Here is a 21,426-nt window from a genome sequence, read left to right as displayed (position 1 = left end):
CAGGCCTTTTGGCCCTTCTTGTCTGTGCCGAACCATTTTTTGCCTAGTCCCACTGACCTGCACTTGAACCATATCCCTCCACACCCCTCTCATCCATGAACCCGTCCAAGTTTTTCTTAAATGTTAAAAGTGACCCCGCATTTAACACTTTATCTGGCAGCTCATTCCACACTCCCACCACTCTCTGCGTGAAGAAGCCCCCCCTAATATTCCCTTTAAACTTTTCTCCTTTCACCCTTAACCCATGCCCTCTGGTTTTTTTCTCCCTTAGCCTCAGCGGAAAAAGCCTGCTTGCATTCACTCTATCTATACCCATCAAAATCTTATACACCTCTATCAAATCTCCCCTCAATCTTCTACGCTCCAGGGAATAAAGTCCCAACCTATTCAATCTCTCTCTGTAACTCAGCTTCTCAAGTCCCGGCAACATCCTTGTGAACCTTCTCTGCACTCTTTCAACCTTATTTACATTCTTCCTGTAACTAGATGACCAAAACTGTACACAATACTCCAAATTCGGCCTCACCAATGCCTTATATAACCTTACCATAACACTCCAACTTTTATACTCGATACTCCGATTTATAAAGGCCAATGTACTAAAGGCACTCTTTACGACCCTATCCACCTGTGACGTCACTTTTAGGGAATTCTGTACCTGTATTCCCAGATCCCTCTGTTCAACTGCACTCTTCAGAGTCCTACCATTTACCCTGAACGTTCTACTTTGGTTTGTCCTTCCAAAGTGCAATATCTCACACTTGTCTGCATTAAATTCCATTTGCCATTTTTCAGCCCATTTTTCTAGTTGGTCCAAATCCCTCTGCAAGTTTTGAAAACCTTCCTCACTGTCCACTACACCTCCAATCTTTGTATCATCAGCAAACTTGCTGATCCAATTGACCACATTATCATCCAGATCATTGATATAGATGACAAACAACAATGGACCCAATACCGATCCCTGCGGCACACCACTAGTCACAGGCCTCCACTCAGAGAAGCAATCCTCCACAACCACTCTCTGGCTTCTTCCATTGAGCCAGTGTCTAATCCAATTTACTACCTCCCCATGTATACCTAGCGACTGAACCTTCCTAACTAACATCCCATGAGGGATCTTGTCAAAGGCCTTGCTGAAATCCAGGTAGACAACATCCACCGCCTTCCCTTCATCCACTTTCCTGGTAACCTCCTCGAAAAACTCTAATAGATTGGTCAAACATGACCTACCACGCACAAAGCCATGTTGACTCTCCCTAATAAGTCCCTGTCTATCCAAATATTTGTAGATCCTATCCCTTATCACACCTTCCAATAACTTGCCCACCACCGACATCAAACTTACTGGCCTATAATTTCCCGGATTTCTTTTGGAACCTTTTTTAAACAACGGAACAACATGAGCCACCCTCCAATCAACCGGCACCTCCCCCGTGAATACTGACATTTCAAATATGTCTGCCAGGGCCCCTGCAAGTTCAACACTAGCTTCCCTCAAGGTCTGTGGGAATACCCTGTCTGGTCCTGGGGATTTATCCACTCTGATTTGCCTCAAGACAGCGAGCACCTCCTCCCCTTTAATCTGCAAAGGTTCCATGACCTCCCTACCTGTTTGCCCTATTTCCGTAGACTCCATGCCCGTTTCCTCAGTAAATACGGATGCAAAAAAACCATTTAGTATCTCCCCCATCTCTTTTGGTTCCATACACAGTCTACCACTCTGGTCTTCAAGAGGACCAATTTTATCCCTCACTATCCTTTTGCTCCTAACATACCTATAGAAGCTCTTTGGATTTTCCTTCACTCTGTCTGCCAAAGCAACCTCATGTCTTCTTTTAGCCCTCCTGATTTCCCTCTTAAGTAGCTTCTTGCACTTTTTATACTCCTCGAGCATCTGATCTGTTCCTTGCTGCCTGTACATTTCATACAACTCTCTCTTCCTCTTAATCAGTGTTACAATCTCCCTCGAGAACCAAGGTTCCTTATTCCTATTTACTTTGCCTTTAATCCTGACAGGAACATATAAACTCTGCACTCTCAAAATTTCTCCTTTGAAGGCCTCCCACTTTCCATTTACATCCTTACCAGAGAACAGCCTGTGCCAATCCACACTTCCCAGATCCCTTCTCATTTCATCAAATTTGGCCTTTTTCCAGTCCAGTTCAGAACTTCAACCCGAGGACCAGATCTATCCTTATCCATGATCAGGTTGAAACTAATGGCATTATGATCACTGGATCCAAACTCATTTCCCAATAGGAGATCCAATATCGCATCCTCTCTAGTTGGCACCTCTATATACTGATGTAGAAAATTCTCCTGAACACATTTTACAAACTCTACCCCGTCTAAACCTTTAACAGTATGCGAGTCCCAATCTATATGTGGAAAATTAAAATCCCCTACTATCACAACTTTGTGTTTCTTGCAGTTGTCAGCTATCTCTCTGCTGATTTGCTCCTCCAATTCTCGCTGACTATTGGGTGGTCTATAATACAACCCCATTAATGTGGTCATACCTTTCCTGTTTCTCAGCTCCACCCATAGGGCCTCTGTAGACAAGCTCCCTAATCTATCCTGCCTGAGTACCGCTGTAACATTTTCCCTGACCAACAATGCCCCCATCTTTTATCCCTCTGCCTCTATCCCGCCTAAAACATTGGAACCCTGGAACATTGAGCTGCCAGTCCTGCCCCTCCTGTAGCCAAGTTTCACTAATGGCTATAATGTCATATTTCCATGTGTCTATCCACGCCTTCAGCTCATCTGCCTTCCCCACAATACTCCTGGCATTGAAATAGACACACCTCAAAAGATTATTTCCACCACACTCTACCCTTCCATTTGTGATTTTGCTTGAACTAACCTGTCTTTTTACCCCTGCTCCACTATCTGCTGTGGCACTCTGGTTCCCATCCCCCTGCAAATCTAGTTTAAACACTCCCCAATAACACTAGCAAATCTCCCTGCAAGTATATTGGTCCCCTTGTAGTTTAGGTGTAACCCGTCTCTCTTGTACAGGTCCCACCTGCCCCAGAAGAGGTCCCAATGATCCAAGAATTGGAAACCCTGCCCCCTGCACCAGTTCCTCAGCCACGTGTTCATCCGCCCAAGCATCCTACTCCTGCCCTCACTGGCATATGGCTCAGGTAGCAATCCTGAGATTACTACCCTCGGGGTCCTGCTTTTTAACTTCCTTCCAAGCTCTTTGTACTCACTCTTTAGGACCTCCTCACTCTTCCTTCCCACGTCATTTGTACCGATGTGTACCACGACATCTGACTGATCACCTTCCCACTTTAGAATGCTGTGCACGCGATCAGAGACATCGCTGACCTTGGCACCTGGGAGGCAACAAACCATGCGGGAGTCTCTGTCCCGACCACAGAACTTCCTGTCCGTACCTCTGACCATTGAGTCCCCTATCACTACTGCTCTCCTCTTCTTCATCCCACCCTTTTGCGCTGTAGAACCAGACTCAGTATCAGAGTTCCGGCTGTCGCAGCTTGTCCCAGGTAAAGCATCTCCCACAACAGTATCCAATTCAGTCTACCTGTTGTGGAGGGGTATGGCCACAGGGGAACCCTACTCTGCCTGTCCTTTCACATTGCCATTTCCTCTCCTTACAGTAACCCAATTTCCTGTGCTCTGCTGCTTAGGTGTAACTACCTCCCTGAAGCTACTGTCTATAAACTTCTCATTCTCCCCAATTAGATGGAGGTCATCAAGCTCCTTCTCCAGTTCCCTAACACGCTTTGCTAGCAGCTGCAGCTGAATGCATCTTTTGCAGGTGCTGTCGTCAGGGATACGGAGGTCTCCCTAATCTCCCACATCCTGCAAGAGGAGCATTCCAACATCTTGCCTGGCATTTTTTTTTACTCTGGGGAAAAACAGGAATAAACTTTCTGAAAAAGAAAAAACCTACTCTCGCCTCTGCCTGTTCTCGCCGAAGCTAGATGATTCTAACAGATGAAGACAAAGTTCAGGCTTTAGGGAGCCTTACGTTCCTCCACCAGAATGTCCCGCTGCCCCTCATAAGAACTAAGCTGATTTAATCTCTGCCTCAACTCCACTTTCCTGCCCATTCACCAAAGTCCTTCAAACCCTTACTAATTAAAAATCTATCCATCTGTTCATTCAATTTACTCTCGGCATCCACCACGCTCTAGAGTAGTGAATTCCACAGACTTATAACCTTTTGAGAGAAGTAAGTTCTCATCCCTTTCAAAATCCACCACCCCTTATCCTAAAACTACAGCTTCTTGTTCTGGATTGCCCTCCAAAAGGAAACATCTCTCTGCGTCTACTTTGTCAATTCCCCTCAGTTAGATCTCCTCTCATTCTTCTAAACTTCTCTCAGGTTATTTCATGCGCTGATCCCCCATTGGAAGTCTTGGCAATAGGTCGGGGGTAGAAACTTGTTTGGGTTCAGTTTCAATTAAAATGATCACCATGCAGGCTGGATGTGTCCCGACTGGGAGGCCAGTCCAAACGTGGATCTCAGGACACGTTTTGGTTTTTGGTAAGTTTGGTGAGCTTTCTCAGAAAAGCTCATTCATTCGAGGAAATTAATTTCTATACGGGGCGGCATAGTGGTCAGCACTGCTGCCTTACACCGGTTGGGTCACTGTCTGTGCGGAGTCTGCATGTTCTCCCTGTGTCTGCGTGAGTTTCTTCCAGTTTCCTCCCACAGCCCGAAAGACATGCTGGTTAGGTGCATTGACTATGCCAAATTCTCCCTTGGTGTACCCGAACAGGCACCGGAGTGTGGCGACTGGGGGATTTTCACAGTAATTTCATTGCAATGTTAATGTAAGCCTACTTGTGACATAAATAAAATAAAAATAAATAAAATAAATTACACCTGTATGTATAAATCCAAAACGAAACCCCATATAAAAACCTATCAAGTGGTTTTCTAATACTCACAGATACTACAAAATCACAAATACAACTGACTGTAGGAATTGGGTAAATACTGCACTGCAACTTTAACTTCAAAGTCACTGAACCTCTTTAATCCTTTTAAATCCAGCCTCAAGTTGCACAAAGTGCTAACGTGAATTCCGCAGCACCTGTTTTTGTGCGAGCATCCTGGAGATAACCCGTGACCATCGAAAAGCCAGGAAATCAGGTTGTGGATTAAGCTGATGTCATAAAATTGGCAAAATAATTTAATTTATATGACAGCATCTGTTTCTTGTGCCGCCAATTCTTGCAAATCCATGACTATCATGGGTCTCTGCACAAAATTTCTGGTCTGCTGCACCTTTGCTACAGGCACTTCAGAGACATGAGAATCAGAAAAATCAACCGTGCAAGTTCAGGAGTTCAGTCAGCACAACTGTGGGAAAAAATTGCCATGTCAAAATGTGCAGGACTCTCAGTCAGCCGGTAGCTTTCTGTGGGCAAAGTTCTGAAACAGTTTGTCAGGATTTATCTGTCACCTGCTGTTGGCATGAGTACAATTCCCATCTTCTGAATTTCGGTTGAGAATCTCAAAGTATAGCTCCAAGAAATCCAAAGGTGGAAAAGTCAGGGGAGAATATATAAATGGAAATAAAATTAAAATATGGTATAAAAACATACAAGCCCATAACTTCCTGGCTCCCCAGCACTGGATTTGGGGGATACCCCAAAGATGCGCAGGGGAATCCCTCTGGGAAGTTCCCAGCTAAAGGTTTATGTGCCAATTGTCCAGAAGCGCAACCTTCCCCTGGACAATTGCGCTGCTCAGGGAACCACCCAACAAAGCAATTTAAATCGCTAACTTCAGATGGTTCTGCGAGTTTTACACCAATAGTTAAAGAATTAGAAGAAATAAAACCACTTCTAAGTTCATTATAACTATTTTTAACACCAGACAGAGCCCTACATTGTGCACCAACCACACTTCAGACCCCCCCCCCCAACTAATAGGGTGCAGGGTATTCCCAGCACCCCATTCCCCCCCCCCCCCCCATGGGATTCCCCCCACCAGACAATTCCAGCCACACATAACTCCCCTGACCCCAGCCACACCAACGCCTCCCCCCCACCCTCCAACCCCTGCAGGCCTGACACTAGGTTTTCCCCCCCCGCCACATCAAACTCAACCCGATACAACTCGGGCTTCCCCCACACCCGACGCCACCACCAATGCAGGCCGAGACCAGATGAGTTGGCTATGTTAATTTCAGATATAAACATCGCACCTTAACAACTTTGCAATGCTGATGAAACGGGTTTATTCTGATGGTTTGTCCCTCAGAAAACCCTAGCACTGACTGAGGAGAGTGCATCAGCGTGTGTTAAGGATGCCAACAATATTTGATTTGATTTATTATTGTCACATGTGTCAGTGTACAGTGAAAAGTATTGTTTATTGCACTATACAAAGCATACCGTACATAAAGAAGGAAAGGAGAGAGTGCAAAATGTAGTGTTACATTCATAGCTAGGGTGTAGAGAATGATCAACTTAATATGAGATAGCTCCATTCAAAGTCTGATGGCAGCAGGGAAGAAGCTGTTCTTGAGAATGTGTCCTCAGAATTTTGTATCTTTTTCCCAACAGAAGAAGGTGAAAGAGAGAATGTGCAGTATTGGTCCCCTTATTTGCGGAAGGATATATTGGCTTTGGAGGGAGTGCAGAGAAGGTTCACCAGGTTGATACCAGAGATAAGGGGTGTTGATGATGTGGAGAGACTGAGCAGATTGGGTTTGTATTCGTTGGAATTTAGAAGGCTGAGGGGGGATCTTATAGAGACCTATAAGATAATGAAGGGGCTGGATAGGGTAGAGATGGAGAGATTCTTTCCACTTAGAAAGGAAACTAGAACTAGAGGGCACAGCCTCAAAATAAAGGGGGGTCAGTTTAGGACAGAGTTGAGGAGGAACTTCTTCTCTCAGAGGGTGGTGAATCTCTGGAATTCTCTGCCCATTGAAGTGGTGGAGGCTACCTCGTTGAATATGTTTAAATCACGGATAGATGGATTCCTGATCGGTAAGGGAATTAGGGATTATGAGGATAAGGCGGGTAAGTGGAACTGATCCACTTCAGATCAGCCATGATCTTATTGAATGGCGGGGCAGGCAAGAGGGGCTAGATGGCCTACTCTTGCTCCTATTTCTTATGTTCTTATGTCCGGGGTGCGTGGGGTCCTTGATTATGCTGGCTACTTTTCTGAGGCAGCGGGAAGTGTAGACAGAGTCAAGGGATGGGACACTGGTTTGAGTGATGGACTGGGCTTTGTTTATGACCCTTTGTAGTTTTTTGCGGCCTTGGACAGAGCAGGAGCCATGCCAAGCTGTGATACAATTGGAAAGAATGCTTTCTATGATGCATCTGTAAAAATTGGTGAGTCGTAGCTGACATGCCAAATTTCCCTAGCCTCCTGATGGTGGGCTTTCTTAACTGTCGGCATGGAGGGACCAGGACAGGTTGCTGGTGATCTGAACACCTAGAAACTTGAAGCCCTTGACCATTTCCACTTTTTCTCCATTGATGTAGACAGGGGCATGTTCTTCACTACACTTCCTGAAGTCGATGAATATCTCCTTTGTTTTGTTGACATTGAGGGAGAGATTATTGTCATTACACCAGTTCACCAGATTCTCTATCTCTTTCCTGTACTCCGTCTCATCATTGTTTGAGATTTGACCCACCACGGTGGTGTCATCAGCAAACTTGAAAATCGAATTGGAGGGGAATTTGGCCACACAGTCATAGGTGTATAAGGAGTATGGCAGGGGACTGAGAACACAGCCTTGTGGGGCATCGGTATTGAGGATGACTGTGGAGGAGATGTTGTTGCCTATCCTTACTGATTGAGGTCTGTGGGTTAGGAAGTTCAGGATCTAGTCGCAGAGGGAGGAGTCAAGCTTCAGGCCACGGAGTTTGGAGATGAGTTTTGTGGCGATAATGGTATTGAAGATTGAGCTGTAGTCAATAAATAGAAGTCTGACATAGATGTCTTTGTTATCTAGGTGTTCCAGGGTTGAGTGCAGGCCAGGGAGATGGCATCTGCTGTGGATCTGTTGCGGTGATTGACAAACTGTAGTGGATCCAGACAATCTGGGAGGCTGGAATTGATTTGTGCCATGACTAACTTTTCAAAGCACTTCATAATGATGGATGTCAGAGCCACCGAACGATAGTCATTAAGGCATACTGTCTGGCTTTTCTTTGGTCCTGGGATGATGGTCATCTTCTTGAAGCAGATAGGGATCTCAGATTGGTGTAAAGAGAGGTTAAAGATGTCTGTGAATACCTCCACCAGCTGGTTCACGCAGGATATGAGTGCTCATCTGGCTACCCCATCCGGGCCAGTCGCTTTCAATGAGTAGACTTTCAAGAAAGCTGCTCTGATGTCTGCGATACTGGCCTCGGATACAGGTTCATACAAGCCTTCCATGGTGGAGGGCATGCTCTTGCTGACCTCGTGCTCAAAATGGACATAGAATGCGTTGAGCTCATTGGGGAGGTGTGCACTGGAACCAACGATTTTACCTGCCTTCGTCTTGGAGCCTGATAATCTGGCAGGCCTTGCCATAGTTTGTGGGAGTCCGTGTGGCTAGCCTGGGACTCTGGCTTGGTCCGGTACTGTCTTCTGGTATCTCTGATGGATCTCCATTGATCATATCTGGATTTCTTATATAGTAAGAAGTTTAACAACACCAGGTTAAAGTCCAACAGGTTTATTTGGTAGCAAAAGCCACACAAGCTTTCGGAGCTCCAAGCCTCTTCTTCAGGTGAGTCACTGTGTTTACCCCAGTCCAACGCCAGCATCTCCACATCATTTCTTATATAGGTCAGGGCTGCCTGACTTGAACGTTTTAGACAGTGGATATCCCTGTTCATCCATGGTTTCCGGATAGGCTGACTTTCCTTGGATATGCCATTACAGTTAGCATACACAAGTGTAAATTGACTGTAATCAGGAAAAGCAAATTTCCCAGGTACTTTAAGGGATATTTGGATATTATCTGTTCACTGCGATGCCAACGAGAGAGCGTGGGTAACCAGGGATGTATTTCTGTTTGGTTTTACAACCACTTTGTACCAGAGGCATATGTGCATTGTCGAGTAGTCAAGGCAACACATGGAAAGCGACTGGCCCAGATGGGGTACCTGGACGAGCACTCAGATCCTGCGCGGACTTGAAGAAAACTGTAAGATTATGTTGCACCTGGACAATTGTTCAGTACATCCCTCTGCTGAACTGTTGGTGAAGAACAATGTTTTTGTTGTTAACTTCACCCCATTGTAAGGTCATCAATTCAGCTGATCGACCAAGGCACTCTTCTGTCCATGAAATGTAGATAAAAATGCCGGAAACCTCCAAACTCTTCCGCGGCTGGCATTCTCCGGCCCTGCTGGGTGTGATATATATTTGGGTAAATAATCGGGTGGCACGGTCCGTTTAAGAGAATGATCACATGGTCACACCATGAAACCATTGGGTATTCCGCAGGCTTTCCTGGCAGTCCAGATCTTACCCCTGTACTGTGAACATCTCTTCAATAAACCTGTGTGTTAGTTCTGTTCAAACACTCATGTGGCACCTCGACATTAGTTGTTATCACACACCACAGCATCAATATACAATAGGCTGAGCTCCAAATTCTCCATTCTCAGAGAAATCCTACAGCACAGAAAGAGACCATTCAGCCCATTGAGTCTGCACCGACCACAAACCCATCCAGGCCCTACCCCCTTATCCCTACATATTTACCCGCTAATCCCTCTAATCTACGCATCTCAGAACACTAAGGGCAATTTTTTTTAGCATGGCCAATCAACCTAACCCGCACATCTTTGGACTGTGGGAGGAAACTGGAGCACCCGGAGGAAACCCATGCAGACACGAGGAGAATGTGCAAACGCCACACAGACAGTGACCCAAGCCGGGAATTGAACCCAGGTCCCTGGAGCTGTGAAGCAGCAGTGCTAACCACTGTGCTACCGTGCCGCTGACAGTGGGACAGGAGCAAATGAGGTCTGAGAATCCCACCCTAAGACTCCTTCTTTCCGAATGGACATATATTTGGCAAATTAATTTCAACACAGATAAGTGTGAGATATTAGATTCTAACCAGAAAAATAAGCCAATCACATATTCGTTGGAAAATAACGACCTATCGGAGGTACAGGAGTAAAGGGAACTGCGATTACAGCTTCACAAACCACTGAGTTTTGTGAAGTTGTGCTCCTAGTTCTCTTTACTTCTCTACCTCATTTAGATTGCTATTTTTCAACTAATATTTTTCTGGTTAGAATCTAATACCTCACACTTATCTGTATTGAAATTAATTTGCCAACCATTCAGCAAGTTTATTAATGTATTGTATTTTGCTGCATTCTTCCTGAAACTGAGTAAACTCAAACCCCCTTAGAAACTGTAGTTTGATTCCAAAGTCTATATTGTTGATATAAATTGTCAACAACTGTTCTAATCAATAGTCCCTCTAATACCCCTTCTGTGTACACAGCCCGTTCGCAGTGTGGTCACATGTGCGCACATCTTAAAGAGAAGGCTGCTTGTGCACGGGCTGTTTGTCCCTTGCACCACACCTTGGTATGGCTCCTGCTCTACGCAAGACTGCAAGAAACTACAAAGGGTCATGAATGAAGCCCAGTCCATTACACAAACCAGCCTCCCATCCACTGACTCTGTCTACATTTCCCACTACCTCGGAAAAGCAGCCAGCATAATTAAGGACCCCACGCACCCCGGACATTCTCTCTTCCACCTTCTTCCACCGGAAAAAGATACAGAAGTCTGAGGTCATGTACCAACCGACTCAAGAACAGCTTCTTCCCTGCTGCCATCAGACTTTTGAATGGACTTACCTCGCACTAAGTTGATCTTTCTCGGCACCCTAGCTATGAGTGTAATACTACATTCTGCACTCTCGCCTTTCCTTCTCTTTGAACCGCATGCTTTGTCTGTATAGCGCGGAAGAAACAATACTTTACACTGTATACTAATACATGTGACAATAATAAATCAAATCAAAAAAATCAAATATTTCAGCTTGCTGCATGGCCTTGTGAGATTCTACTTTCCACCTTCTGTCGCACTGAAGAGCTATCCTTTACTTCTCCTCTCTGCTTTCTACCTTGTGTTCTTGTACAGTCACAGAGGGTTAACTTTCAGATTTTGCATGCCGACATGGTGCCAACTGAAAAATGTTTGTCCACCGCACATCCAACTAGCAATATGCAGCGCCAGTGGGTAAAGCTTCTTGCTGGCATTGTAAAATTATGTCATTTCAAACAATCAAGTATGATGGTTTTATCGACTGGAAAGAACTTTCAGGCAAAATACGGTATTTATTAAATCATACAAAAGCGTGCTTTCAATCTGTAGAAAATAGAATCATTGTTTGATTCACTTTTAAAAAATAGATTTTAAGTTATTTTAATTTATTACGTGAAAAGATGAGGTTTCTCATTACTTCAATTTAATGACTAAAGCACTAAAGTCATCTGTCGTCTTATTAGTGATCTGTGATTTATGCACGTGCTGGATTTGAGGCCAGGTGCTTGTTTATACAACATTTAAAAACAAATCACTCTTTCTTGCTTACGAATTTCAGCATGGCAGCAGCACAAAGCACACTGTGATTGGCTGGAGATCTGCACCACATCGTTCCGATCGTGCCAAACCGCACTGCGATTGGCTGACATTGTGGAAGTTCATGTTGTGATTTATTGGTGTTGTGCTACACCATACTGTGACTGGCGAGCTGTCAACTTGCATTGTTATTAACGGTTCTGTGATTATTACATTCTGATACTCGGTCTGCACTTCAGTTTCCCTGATCTGTCTATTTTTGTCGGAACCAATTCCCCCCCCCTGCCCCGCCCGCTTCCAGCATTGATTTTAACACTGTGCATTGGAGAAAAGGAGAGGCACGAGGTTCAATGATAACTAACTCGATGCACATTCAGAAACATTGTGCCTGCATACATGAATAAGCGACGCAAGGCTAGAAACTACTGTGGTCACCTGTTGTAATTCCTGCACTTCTTGAACATTAATGGCCATTAATTTTACAAGCCTGCAAAAGCAAACAATTAATTCTCACTTTGGGATTTGTCCCAAAACGGCTGCCAAAAGGAAGTGGGTGTTGTAAATTGTAATGCGCCAGTCAGACACCATGCCATTTAAAGTGACTAATGCAGGGATTATTGCTTGCTGATGCAGTTGCACTCCATTGCACAGATTTTCTATTGAGGATATTCACCATCTCGGTGGCTTCTATTTGTAATATCCATTTTAAGAATGTTTGCAGACTTTTTAAATGTTAAGTGGTCAATTGCAAACAAAAGATTGGAATCTGATGCAATTTACACATTATCGAAAAAAAACAATTAGGTCAATTAGTGCCTTTTTACTGCAGTTTGTGGAAGAAAAAGCTACCCATAATGTGGATTTGGGGAGGTGATGGCCTAGTGGTATTATCGCTAGATTATTAATCCAGAAATTCAGCTAATGTTCTGGGGACCAGGGTTCGAATCCCACCATGGCAGATAGTGGAATTTGATTTCAATAAAAATGATCTGGAATTAAGGATCTCCTGATGATCATTGTCAATTGTCAGAAAAACCCATCTGGTTCACTAATGTCCTTTAGGGAAGGAAATCTGCCGCCCTTACTTTGTCTGGCCTGTACGTGACTCCAGAGCCACAGTAATGTAGTTGATTTTCAACTGCCCTCTGAAATGGCCGAGCAAGCCAGTCAGTTCAAGGACAACCAGGGATGAAAAATAAATGCTGGCCAGCCAGTGACGCCCATGTTCCACGAATGAATAATACAGAGGAAGAATTAGGTAGGAATATTGGAAGAACAGTGCATTGAGGTACTCAGAAGAACGTGGGAATTTGAAGCTTTGCCACCTACCCATCAGGAATTCCAAATCATATCTCGCATATGCACAACCTACTTTTAAGATTGCGCAGCTTAAATTGTTGCCACTCACTACCACCAAGACAGGATGTGATGTACTAAGTGTTAGGACATTGTGATAAAATTGGAAAAAAAGGAAATCCAACAATTGGGAATGTGTTCTGGTAGGCTTATATTTAAAGGAAAAACAAGCTATTTTTAAAATGGAAACTGGAAGATTGTCTGGGTTGATGGAACTTGAGCTTTGATATGCCGATTAACCTAGCAACACTGAGAACAAATGTTTACTGAGCCAAGTTTGTAACAATGGAAGTTGGGGCTGAGTTTCACGTTTACACTCTAAAAGGTGAGCTCTTGTAATAAAGGAAATTGAGAGTAACTTCTGAGAATGTTAGTTTAGTTAAGGGAAGATCAAAAGAAAAGAACATCATACCAGAGGCAAATTCACCCTTTGCAAGAAAGATATTTGAAATCACAGCCTACACAGCTGGAAGCTGTGTTATCCCCCATAACCTGGGCCTGGAGAAAGCCTATTAGAGAAGCCAGTTGTCTCTATTCTAAATCAGAAGCAACCCCAGAAGATATGGATGTGGCAAGAATTGCTGGATTTAGTTTGTAGTTTTAAAACCCGTGGGATGTTGTTTGGGAGGTTTAGCTCTGAGGTTAGGTAAATAGAGGGGTTTGGAATTAGGTAAATTTAAAGGTATTGTGGATGGGCAATAATTTTTAAAAAGTTTTAAAAAAGTTTTATTTATTAGTGTAGGCTTACATTAACACTGCAATTAAGTTACTGTAAAATCCCTTAGTTGCCACACTCCGGTGCCTGTTCGGGCACTAAATTGCCACTAAGGGGCAATTTAGCATGCCCAATGCACCTAACCAGCATGTCTTTTGGACTGTGGGAGTAAACCGGGGCACCCGGAAGAAACCCACACAGACGCAGGGAGAACGTGCAGACTCCACACAGACAGTGACCCAAGCCGGGAATTGAACACGGGTCCCGGGCGCTGTGGGGCAACAGTGCTAACCACTGTGCCACAGTGCCGCCCCTGTTGTTGATGTATTTAAGTGTAACTCTAGTTGACTTTTTTATGTGCTTTGCTGTTTAATAAACATTTATTCTGGTTAAAATCATCGCAAGAGTCTGGGGTATGCTTCAATGGTCTTTACGTCTTCCCTTGTTTCAAAATACAATTGAGAGCAGGCATTCCAAAGTTCCCATCTGGAGTTCAGAATACCCTTCCAATTAACATCAGCTGGGGCTCTTAACATAAGCCCATGAACTTGGACTCAGTCTATCTGAGCAGTAATTGAGGTCAGACATGTATATAACATCCCAGTTAATGTTGTATGTACATGGTCTTTTCTTTTAATAGAGAACTCACATGATTGTTTTACCAATCTTTGTTGTACGACTGGAATGCTTATGTCGAAAGAAGAACGTTACAAACATTCTCAATAGCCATAAAAGTCACCAAGATCCTCAACTTTTATGGGTGCATCCCAACTCGCATGTGAAATGCCTGTGGCTTCAGTCAATTTATTGTGCACAAATATGTCATGGAAGTTATATATTTTGTGTGGCTAAAAATTTTATTATTTTTCCCATTTACCAAATAAGCAAAGAGACCATAACAGCACAAGCCTACTGGAGTGTCAGCTTTCGCAGTGAGGAGGAAGTCATCAATTTCATGCATGCAGTCATTTGAAATCCTGTGGTCATCGTAAAACAGAAAGGACTTTAATAAATGTCTGATTGCTGTATGAAAAGCAGCACCAAATAACCTGGGTGAATGTCTGCTTTCCTGAGGGTCATCACATTGTCTTCATATTAAGGCAGTCCTCTACATCCTGTTATTTGAAAGGCAAAATGAGTAAATGTTGTCTGCTGAGAGACAGAGATATCTTTTCCAGTTCTAGTTCATGTTACGTATGTCCCAATCACACAAAAGACAGAACAGAGGTGGAATGATGTATGTGCAAGGCAAGAATAGTGATAGAGTATATTGCTGGCATTCTCAAACAAGAGGAACATAACAGGAGCTAGAATAGACCATATTTCCCCTTGAGCCATTCGTTATAATCTTGACTGATCTTCTGCCTGCTCCCCATATCCCCTGCTTCCCTGAGAGACCAAAAATCTGTCTGTCTCAGTCTTAAATATATTAAATGATGGAGCATTCACAGAACTTGGGGTGGAGAATTCCAAAGATTCAGAACCCTTTGAGTGAAGAAAAGGGCGACACAGTGGCACAGTGGTTAGTACTGCTGCTTCACAGCACCAGGGACCCGGGTTCAGTTTCCTGCTTGAGTGACTGTCTGTGTGGAGTTTGCACATTCTCTCTGTGTCTGCGTGGATTTCCTCCCGGTGCTCTGGTTTCCTCCCACAGTCCAAACATGTGTAGGTTAGGTTGATTGGCCATGCTAAAATTGCTCCTTAGTGTTAGGGGGATGTCAGGGGGACTATTAGGGTAAATTCGTAGGGTTACGGGGATAGGGTCTGGGTGGGATTTTATGATGATGCAGGCTTGATGGGCCGAATGGCTTCCTTCTGCACTGCAGGTATTCTATTCTTCTATCTCAGTCCAAAATAATTGGCTCCTTATCTTGAAACTTTCTGCCCATGTCCTAGATTCACCAGGGAGGGGAAACAACCTCTCAGTGTCTACCCTGTCAAGCCCCTTCAAATTCTTACATATTTCAATGAGATCACCCCTCATTCTTCTAAACTCCAGAGATTATGGGCCCCATTTACTCCGCCTCTCATCAAACTTCTTATTCCAGGATTCAATTCTGTGAGCCTTTGCTACACTGCCACCAAGATAAGTATATTCTTCCTTAGATATGGAGAACAAAAGTGTACACAGTACTCCAGGTCTGGTCACACAAAAGCCCTGCATAATTTTAGCAAGACTTCCTTATACTTGTACTTTAATGCCTTTGCAATAAAGATCAACATGCCATTTGCTTTCCTAATTGCTTGCTGTACCTTTCTGCTAAACTTCTGTATTACTTCTATGCAGACATACAAGTCGCTCTGAACATCAACACTTTCACAAGTTTCAGTCTTTTTAAAAAATATTCATCTTTACCATTCTTATTACCAAAGTAAATAAACATACATCCTCAGCTTATACTTAATCTGCTGTCTCGTTGTCCACTCAGTTAATCTATCTATATCTTTTTATGTCCTTCTCATGCTTATATTCTGACCTAACTTTGAATAATCAGCAAACTTTGATATATATCTCTGGTCGCTTTGTCTGAGTCATTGAGACAGCTGAGGTCCCAGGGCCGATCCTTCCAGCACTCCACTAGTCGCAGCCCGCCAACCCTTACTGCCATCTGCCTATTTCTCCCTACTTTGTGGTTTCTGTCCATTAACGAATCTTCCATCCATGTTAAAGAAATTACCCCAGTTCCAAGGTCCTTTTTTTTTGTGTATTAACCTTTAGTGAGATAGTTCACCAAATGCCTTTTGAAATCCAAATATACTACATATACTGGTTTACCACTATCTACCTTACTTTACTTTTACTTTGTTTTCTCTCTTCTTCCTTTCTTCAATAATAGCATTATATTTACTAACTTCCAATCTGCTGGGAGTGTTCCAGACTATAAGGAATGCTTTCCATGTAACTGGAAACCCTGACACCACCAAAGTAGAAATCAAATTCTGTGCCTCATAACGGGGTGCCTTCTAATTCTATCCTCATCACAACAGTAAGAGCCCATCAGAAAATGCCGCCCTTGGACAATTATCACACTCTCACTTTCATGTCCTTCTCAGTTCCTCAAACTCTATCTCTCGCTATTCTCTGGTCTTCGCACTTCTAGTCTCCAAAATTATACATCATACAATCACTAAGCACACTTATTAACATGCCAAATATATGTGCCTTGAATGTTATCAGCATGATTTGCGACAGAGCTTTTCCCTTGGGCAGATAACTTGTCACAGATGACTCCTAACCTCCTACTTTTTGATTTTATAAAGGAAGGAATAGCTATTCTGCCTGGCTGCAAAGTATCACAGCCAGCCTGCTGGGATTCTGCTGACTTGCTACCTCCATGGGAGCCGGATACAAAGGGCCATGGTTGTGTGGCAGGCATTTCAACAGCTGCATGCATGTCATGTCTGATACGCTTCATGAAATTTAGTTGTTGCTTCACGCAGGGGTGTGTGATAGGCTATAGCAACATAGATAGGAGAACAAATGGCGGTCTTGTAGCACAATGGTAGCATTCCCAACTCTGAGCAGGATAGCTTTGGGTTTAGGTTCCACTCTAAGACCCTATTTTACCATTTTGATTCTAAGTACTGGGCGGACTTGAAAGTGGGAGTGTTTCAGATCCGACTTTTAGACCCGTTCTCAGGTGCCCCCATACGCACGCTGCCTGCAAAAATATCAGCAATTCCAAATCATGCTGCACCAGCCTGTGGGCGGGACTTAACATGCCCAAAATCCTGCATATCCAATCGACGCCTCAAACTGCACATGTGCAGAAAAAAATGATAGAATACTGCTTCCCTACCCCTTATCCCCCTCCAGACCCCTGCCACCCAGACCGATGGTGGGCCCCACCCCCTCCTTCCCCCCCCCCACCGCTGACAGGCAAAGTGGTAGCGGACCCCCCTCCCTCCCACTGATCACAGGCAGAGTGGCAGCAGACCTCCCTTTCACCCCCACTGATCACAGGCAGAATGGCAGCGGACCCTCTTTCACCCCCACTGATCACAGGCAGAGTAGCAGTGGACCCCCCTTCCCCCTCACTGATCACAGGCAGAGTGGCAGCAGACTCCCTTTTCACCCCCACTGATCACAGGTAGAGTGGCAGTGGATGTCCCTTTCACACCCCCACAGATCTCAAGCAGAGAGCCTTCGGACCCACCTTTCCACCTCCCCCCTCTCCACCGATCTCAAGTACTCCAATCAACTAATGTAATTAATCAGTAATTCAGTCTCTGTGGGGACTTACATTATCACCCTCTGTCTGGCTCTCCTTCATGCACATGCATTTGTATGGATTGGCTGAAGTGTCACAGTGATCAGCATGACCATGGCAGTTACACCTACAGACAAAAGAGAAAAAAAGCAATTGCCAAAATAATGAAGCATGCACATTGTTATTTTATTTATAGACAGTCTAGAATGCACCACAAGTCACTAGTCTGCCAGTTAAAGCTTGCTCACAAATCACAAGATAATTTTGATTCATTGAGTTGTAGGATCGGAATCCCCTCCAACTGGACTTCTTTTAAAAAGAAAACCCAAAAAGCTTCACGGACATAAATACTGCAAACAAACAGGCCAAACCTCAGCAAACAGGCGCAGGCTGCCTTGTCAGGGGTTAATCTTCAAAGCATGTCAGTGCCGGAACCAAGTCGATACTATTTAAAGACACTGGGGACATTATCATCTTAAAGACACAAATCAGTGGCCATCAGACAATCTAATTAAAGAAACTGGGAGACCATCATAGCAGACGGGCCCAGACAACAGCCATCATACATACAAACAAACATCGACAACAGCTTAGCAGAAATAAACTTTATCGCATATACTTCAACTTGGGGGCCAGGGACATCGCACCTGAATGGGGTCCATTGCTTCGGTCGTGGAAACAACATCACGATGAATGGGTTTGTCTGGGCCTAGGCAAGAACCAGGCTAAAGAGATGGAAAAAGGTGCTAAGCAATGACCATCCAAACAGAATGGGCAGGATTTTCCAGCCGCGCTCGCCCCAAGACTGGAAAATCCTGCCCGAGGTCAACAGACCTTTGCATAGCCCATGTCCCAACCACTACTATTCCCATGGTGGGCAGCAAAGGGAAATTCCGCCCATAGTCTCCTGAAAATGTGCTTCGATATTTTCGATGACGTTTTATAATAAAAGGCCAAGGCCGGAGGCTCTGGCACTGCAGTCACCAAGGAGAATTAGGGATAATCAACCCGATTTGTAAACCTAAAGCTCACACCAGAATGACCAACTGTATGGAAAGTTGTAATTATCAGCCAGATCACAGCAATATTGGGGTTGAAGTTTAAGGGTAACAACTAATTCCTGAGGGACTTTGAGTTGAACAGAGTAGGATTTGGGGCAGAAACGTGGGGGTTATCCTTTCATTAAAGTTCCACAATTACAGCTTCCAGTAGTTTCTTATATGATTCTACGTACTTTATCTGAGCATCCAGAACATGCCACCTGAGAGAAATGGCAGACTCAGATTCTGTAGAAACTTTCAAAAATGAATTGGGCAGATACTTGAAGGGGACTAATTTGCAAGATTACAGGGAAAAAGGCACAGGTGTTGAACTAAATCGGACAGGTTATTTAGAGAGCTGGTGCAGACATGATGGACTAAATGTCCTCCTTTTATGCTGTGTCTATGATTTAATAATCCATGTACTGTTCACACACAGGTCAGAATTTTACGCTTCCCCTAGAAGTGGACTGGCAGGCAGGGGGCAATGTAAATTCAGATGGGACCTCAGTGATGCACCATTTTCGTCACCTACCTGACTCTGTTGGTATTTTACCAGCAGCGGGGTAGGCATCAGATGAGCTGCTCACCCTTGAGCCAATTGAGGCTCTGAAGTGGCCAATTAACAGCTACTTAAAGGCCTCTTCCCCGCAGCCACTGCTATTTTGCCAGCAGGGGTGCCCAAGCCACATGGCGTGACCATCAGGTATAGGATGGCAGCCTGACCATAGGCTGGAGGTGGTCCCTCCTGCCCAGTCATTTTGTGCCCAGTGGGGTGCTCCCTCAGCAGAAGGGACCAGCCCTACTTGATCCACCACCAAGCCACCTCCCCCGACTTCAGGCTATGAAAAAGAGTCATACGGAATCAATAAGTTGGCCGGAATTTTACCGGCATGTCGATTCCGGGGTGGGCAAGGCGCACGCAGAATGGCATTGTCCATTGGCCTCAGGTGGGATCTTACGGGCAGGCAAGGCTGTATAATTCTGGTAGTTAACTCTGTTTCTCTTTGCACAGATTCTGCCAGACTTGCAATCTACCCAGCATTTTTCTGTTTTTATTTCAGTTTTTAGTATCTGCAGTATTTTGTTTTTGTCCTAAAAGTACAAAGTTAGCCAGATAATTCACAGAAATTCCACAAAACAACTCCTAAAACAATCTGACAGTAGATATGCTGCCACAGCAAAAACTAGATTGCGATCTGAATTGCCACTAAGGCTTCCAGGAAGGCTATGTGGGAATAGATTACCTTTCTGCCCTTTTTGTAAAATATGTTTTTTTCATGGGGTATAGACATCACTGGCTCAGGTAACATTTAATGTCCATCCCTAATTGCCCTCAAGAAGGTGGTACTATCTGCCTTCTTGAACCACAGCAGTCCATATTTTGACCCAACAATAGTGAGAGAATGACTATACAGTTCCAAATCAGGATGGTGCGCTGCTTGAAGGGGAACTTGCCGGTGATGGCGTTCCCATGCTCCTTTCCCCAAAGGTAGGGGAGTCTAAAACTAGAAGGCATAGGTTTAAGATGAGAGGAGAGAGATACAAAAGAGTCCAGAGGGGCAATTGTTTCACTCAGAGGGGCAATTTTTTCACTTACTCTGGAATAAGCTGCCAGAGGTAGTAGCAGCGGTGGGTACAATTTTGTCTTTTAAGAAGCATTTAGACAGTTAAATGAGTAAGATGGGTATGCAGGGATATGGGCAAAATGCAGGCAATTGGGACTAGCTTAGTGATAAAAACTGAGTGGCATGGACAAGTTGGGCCGAGGGGCCTGTTTCCATGCTGTAAACCTCTGTGACTCTATGACTCTGACTCTGTCTGCTCCCCCTGTCCTGGTAGAAGTTGCCGGTTTGGAAGGCGCTGCTGAAGGAGCTTGGTGAGTTATGGAATGTGGATCATTAGAGTGCTGTTACTTTTGACCCATTTAGGGACTGAGCAGATGATCAGCACTGGAATGGCAATCCAAGCCCAAAGTGATCATGAATCTGATCAGGTTATGGATTTAAATTCTGTCTTTTGGAAGGTTTTATAGCAGTTTACATTACAATAGATCTGCAGGAACTGCTTAAAAGTTCTTCTGGAGTGGGTGAGGAATCTAACATAGATCGTGGCAACATTGCTCCAAATCAACCCCCCCACCACCCCCTTTCCCCCACCCCACCCCACCATCACCACCTTGGCTACCTTGGCTTTCTGTGTTATCATACCATGTCATTTCTTGCTACTTTTCAATAATAAGCAGCAGAGGTGTTTGGTAAAAAATGGTCCACTGTACATACTTACAAAACATGTTTAATACATAGTTATTTGTTTTATTGATTGTTTAAAGGTAACAGTAATGTAATAACTCTCTGGATGTTCTATACACATTACAAAGGTAACAGCTCTATTGAAGGGGTTATGTTTTCATGTAAGTGCTTTCTCTACCATGAAGAGAGTTATGAGTGTTAAAATCTGATTACATATATTTTTGCCCTTGATAATAATCAGTGACGCTGAAATGGTTTTGATAATATTCCACCTCATGTGAAAAGTTCT

At 44.1% G+C, this 21,426-nt stretch overlaps 1 protein-coding gene across 1 annotated transcript in view; it reads right to left on the bottom strand.

Annotated features, from left to right (window-relative positions):
• ush2a (Usher syndrome 2A (autosomal recessive, mild)) overlaps window positions 1-21,426 on the bottom strand; it is a 916,330-nt gene that overhangs the window by 746,327 nt on the left and 148,577 nt on the right. Inside the window, exon 9 of the mRNA XM_078230465.1 lies at window positions 17,879-17,972. Within this exon, the coding sequence (XP_078086591.1) occupies window positions 17,879-17,972 (94 nt within the window). The remainder of the gene's footprint in view (window positions 1-17,878; window positions 17,973-21,426) is intronic.

Source organism: Mustelus asterias, chromosome 15, assembly GCF_964213995.1.
Source record: "Mustelus asterias chromosome 15, sMusAst1.hap1.1, whole genome shotgun sequence".
Classification (NCBI taxonomy): Eukaryota; Metazoa; Chordata; class Chondrichthyes; order Carcharhiniformes; family Triakidae; genus Mustelus; species Mustelus asterias.
This window is presented reverse-complemented; position numbering and strand designations above follow the sequence as displayed.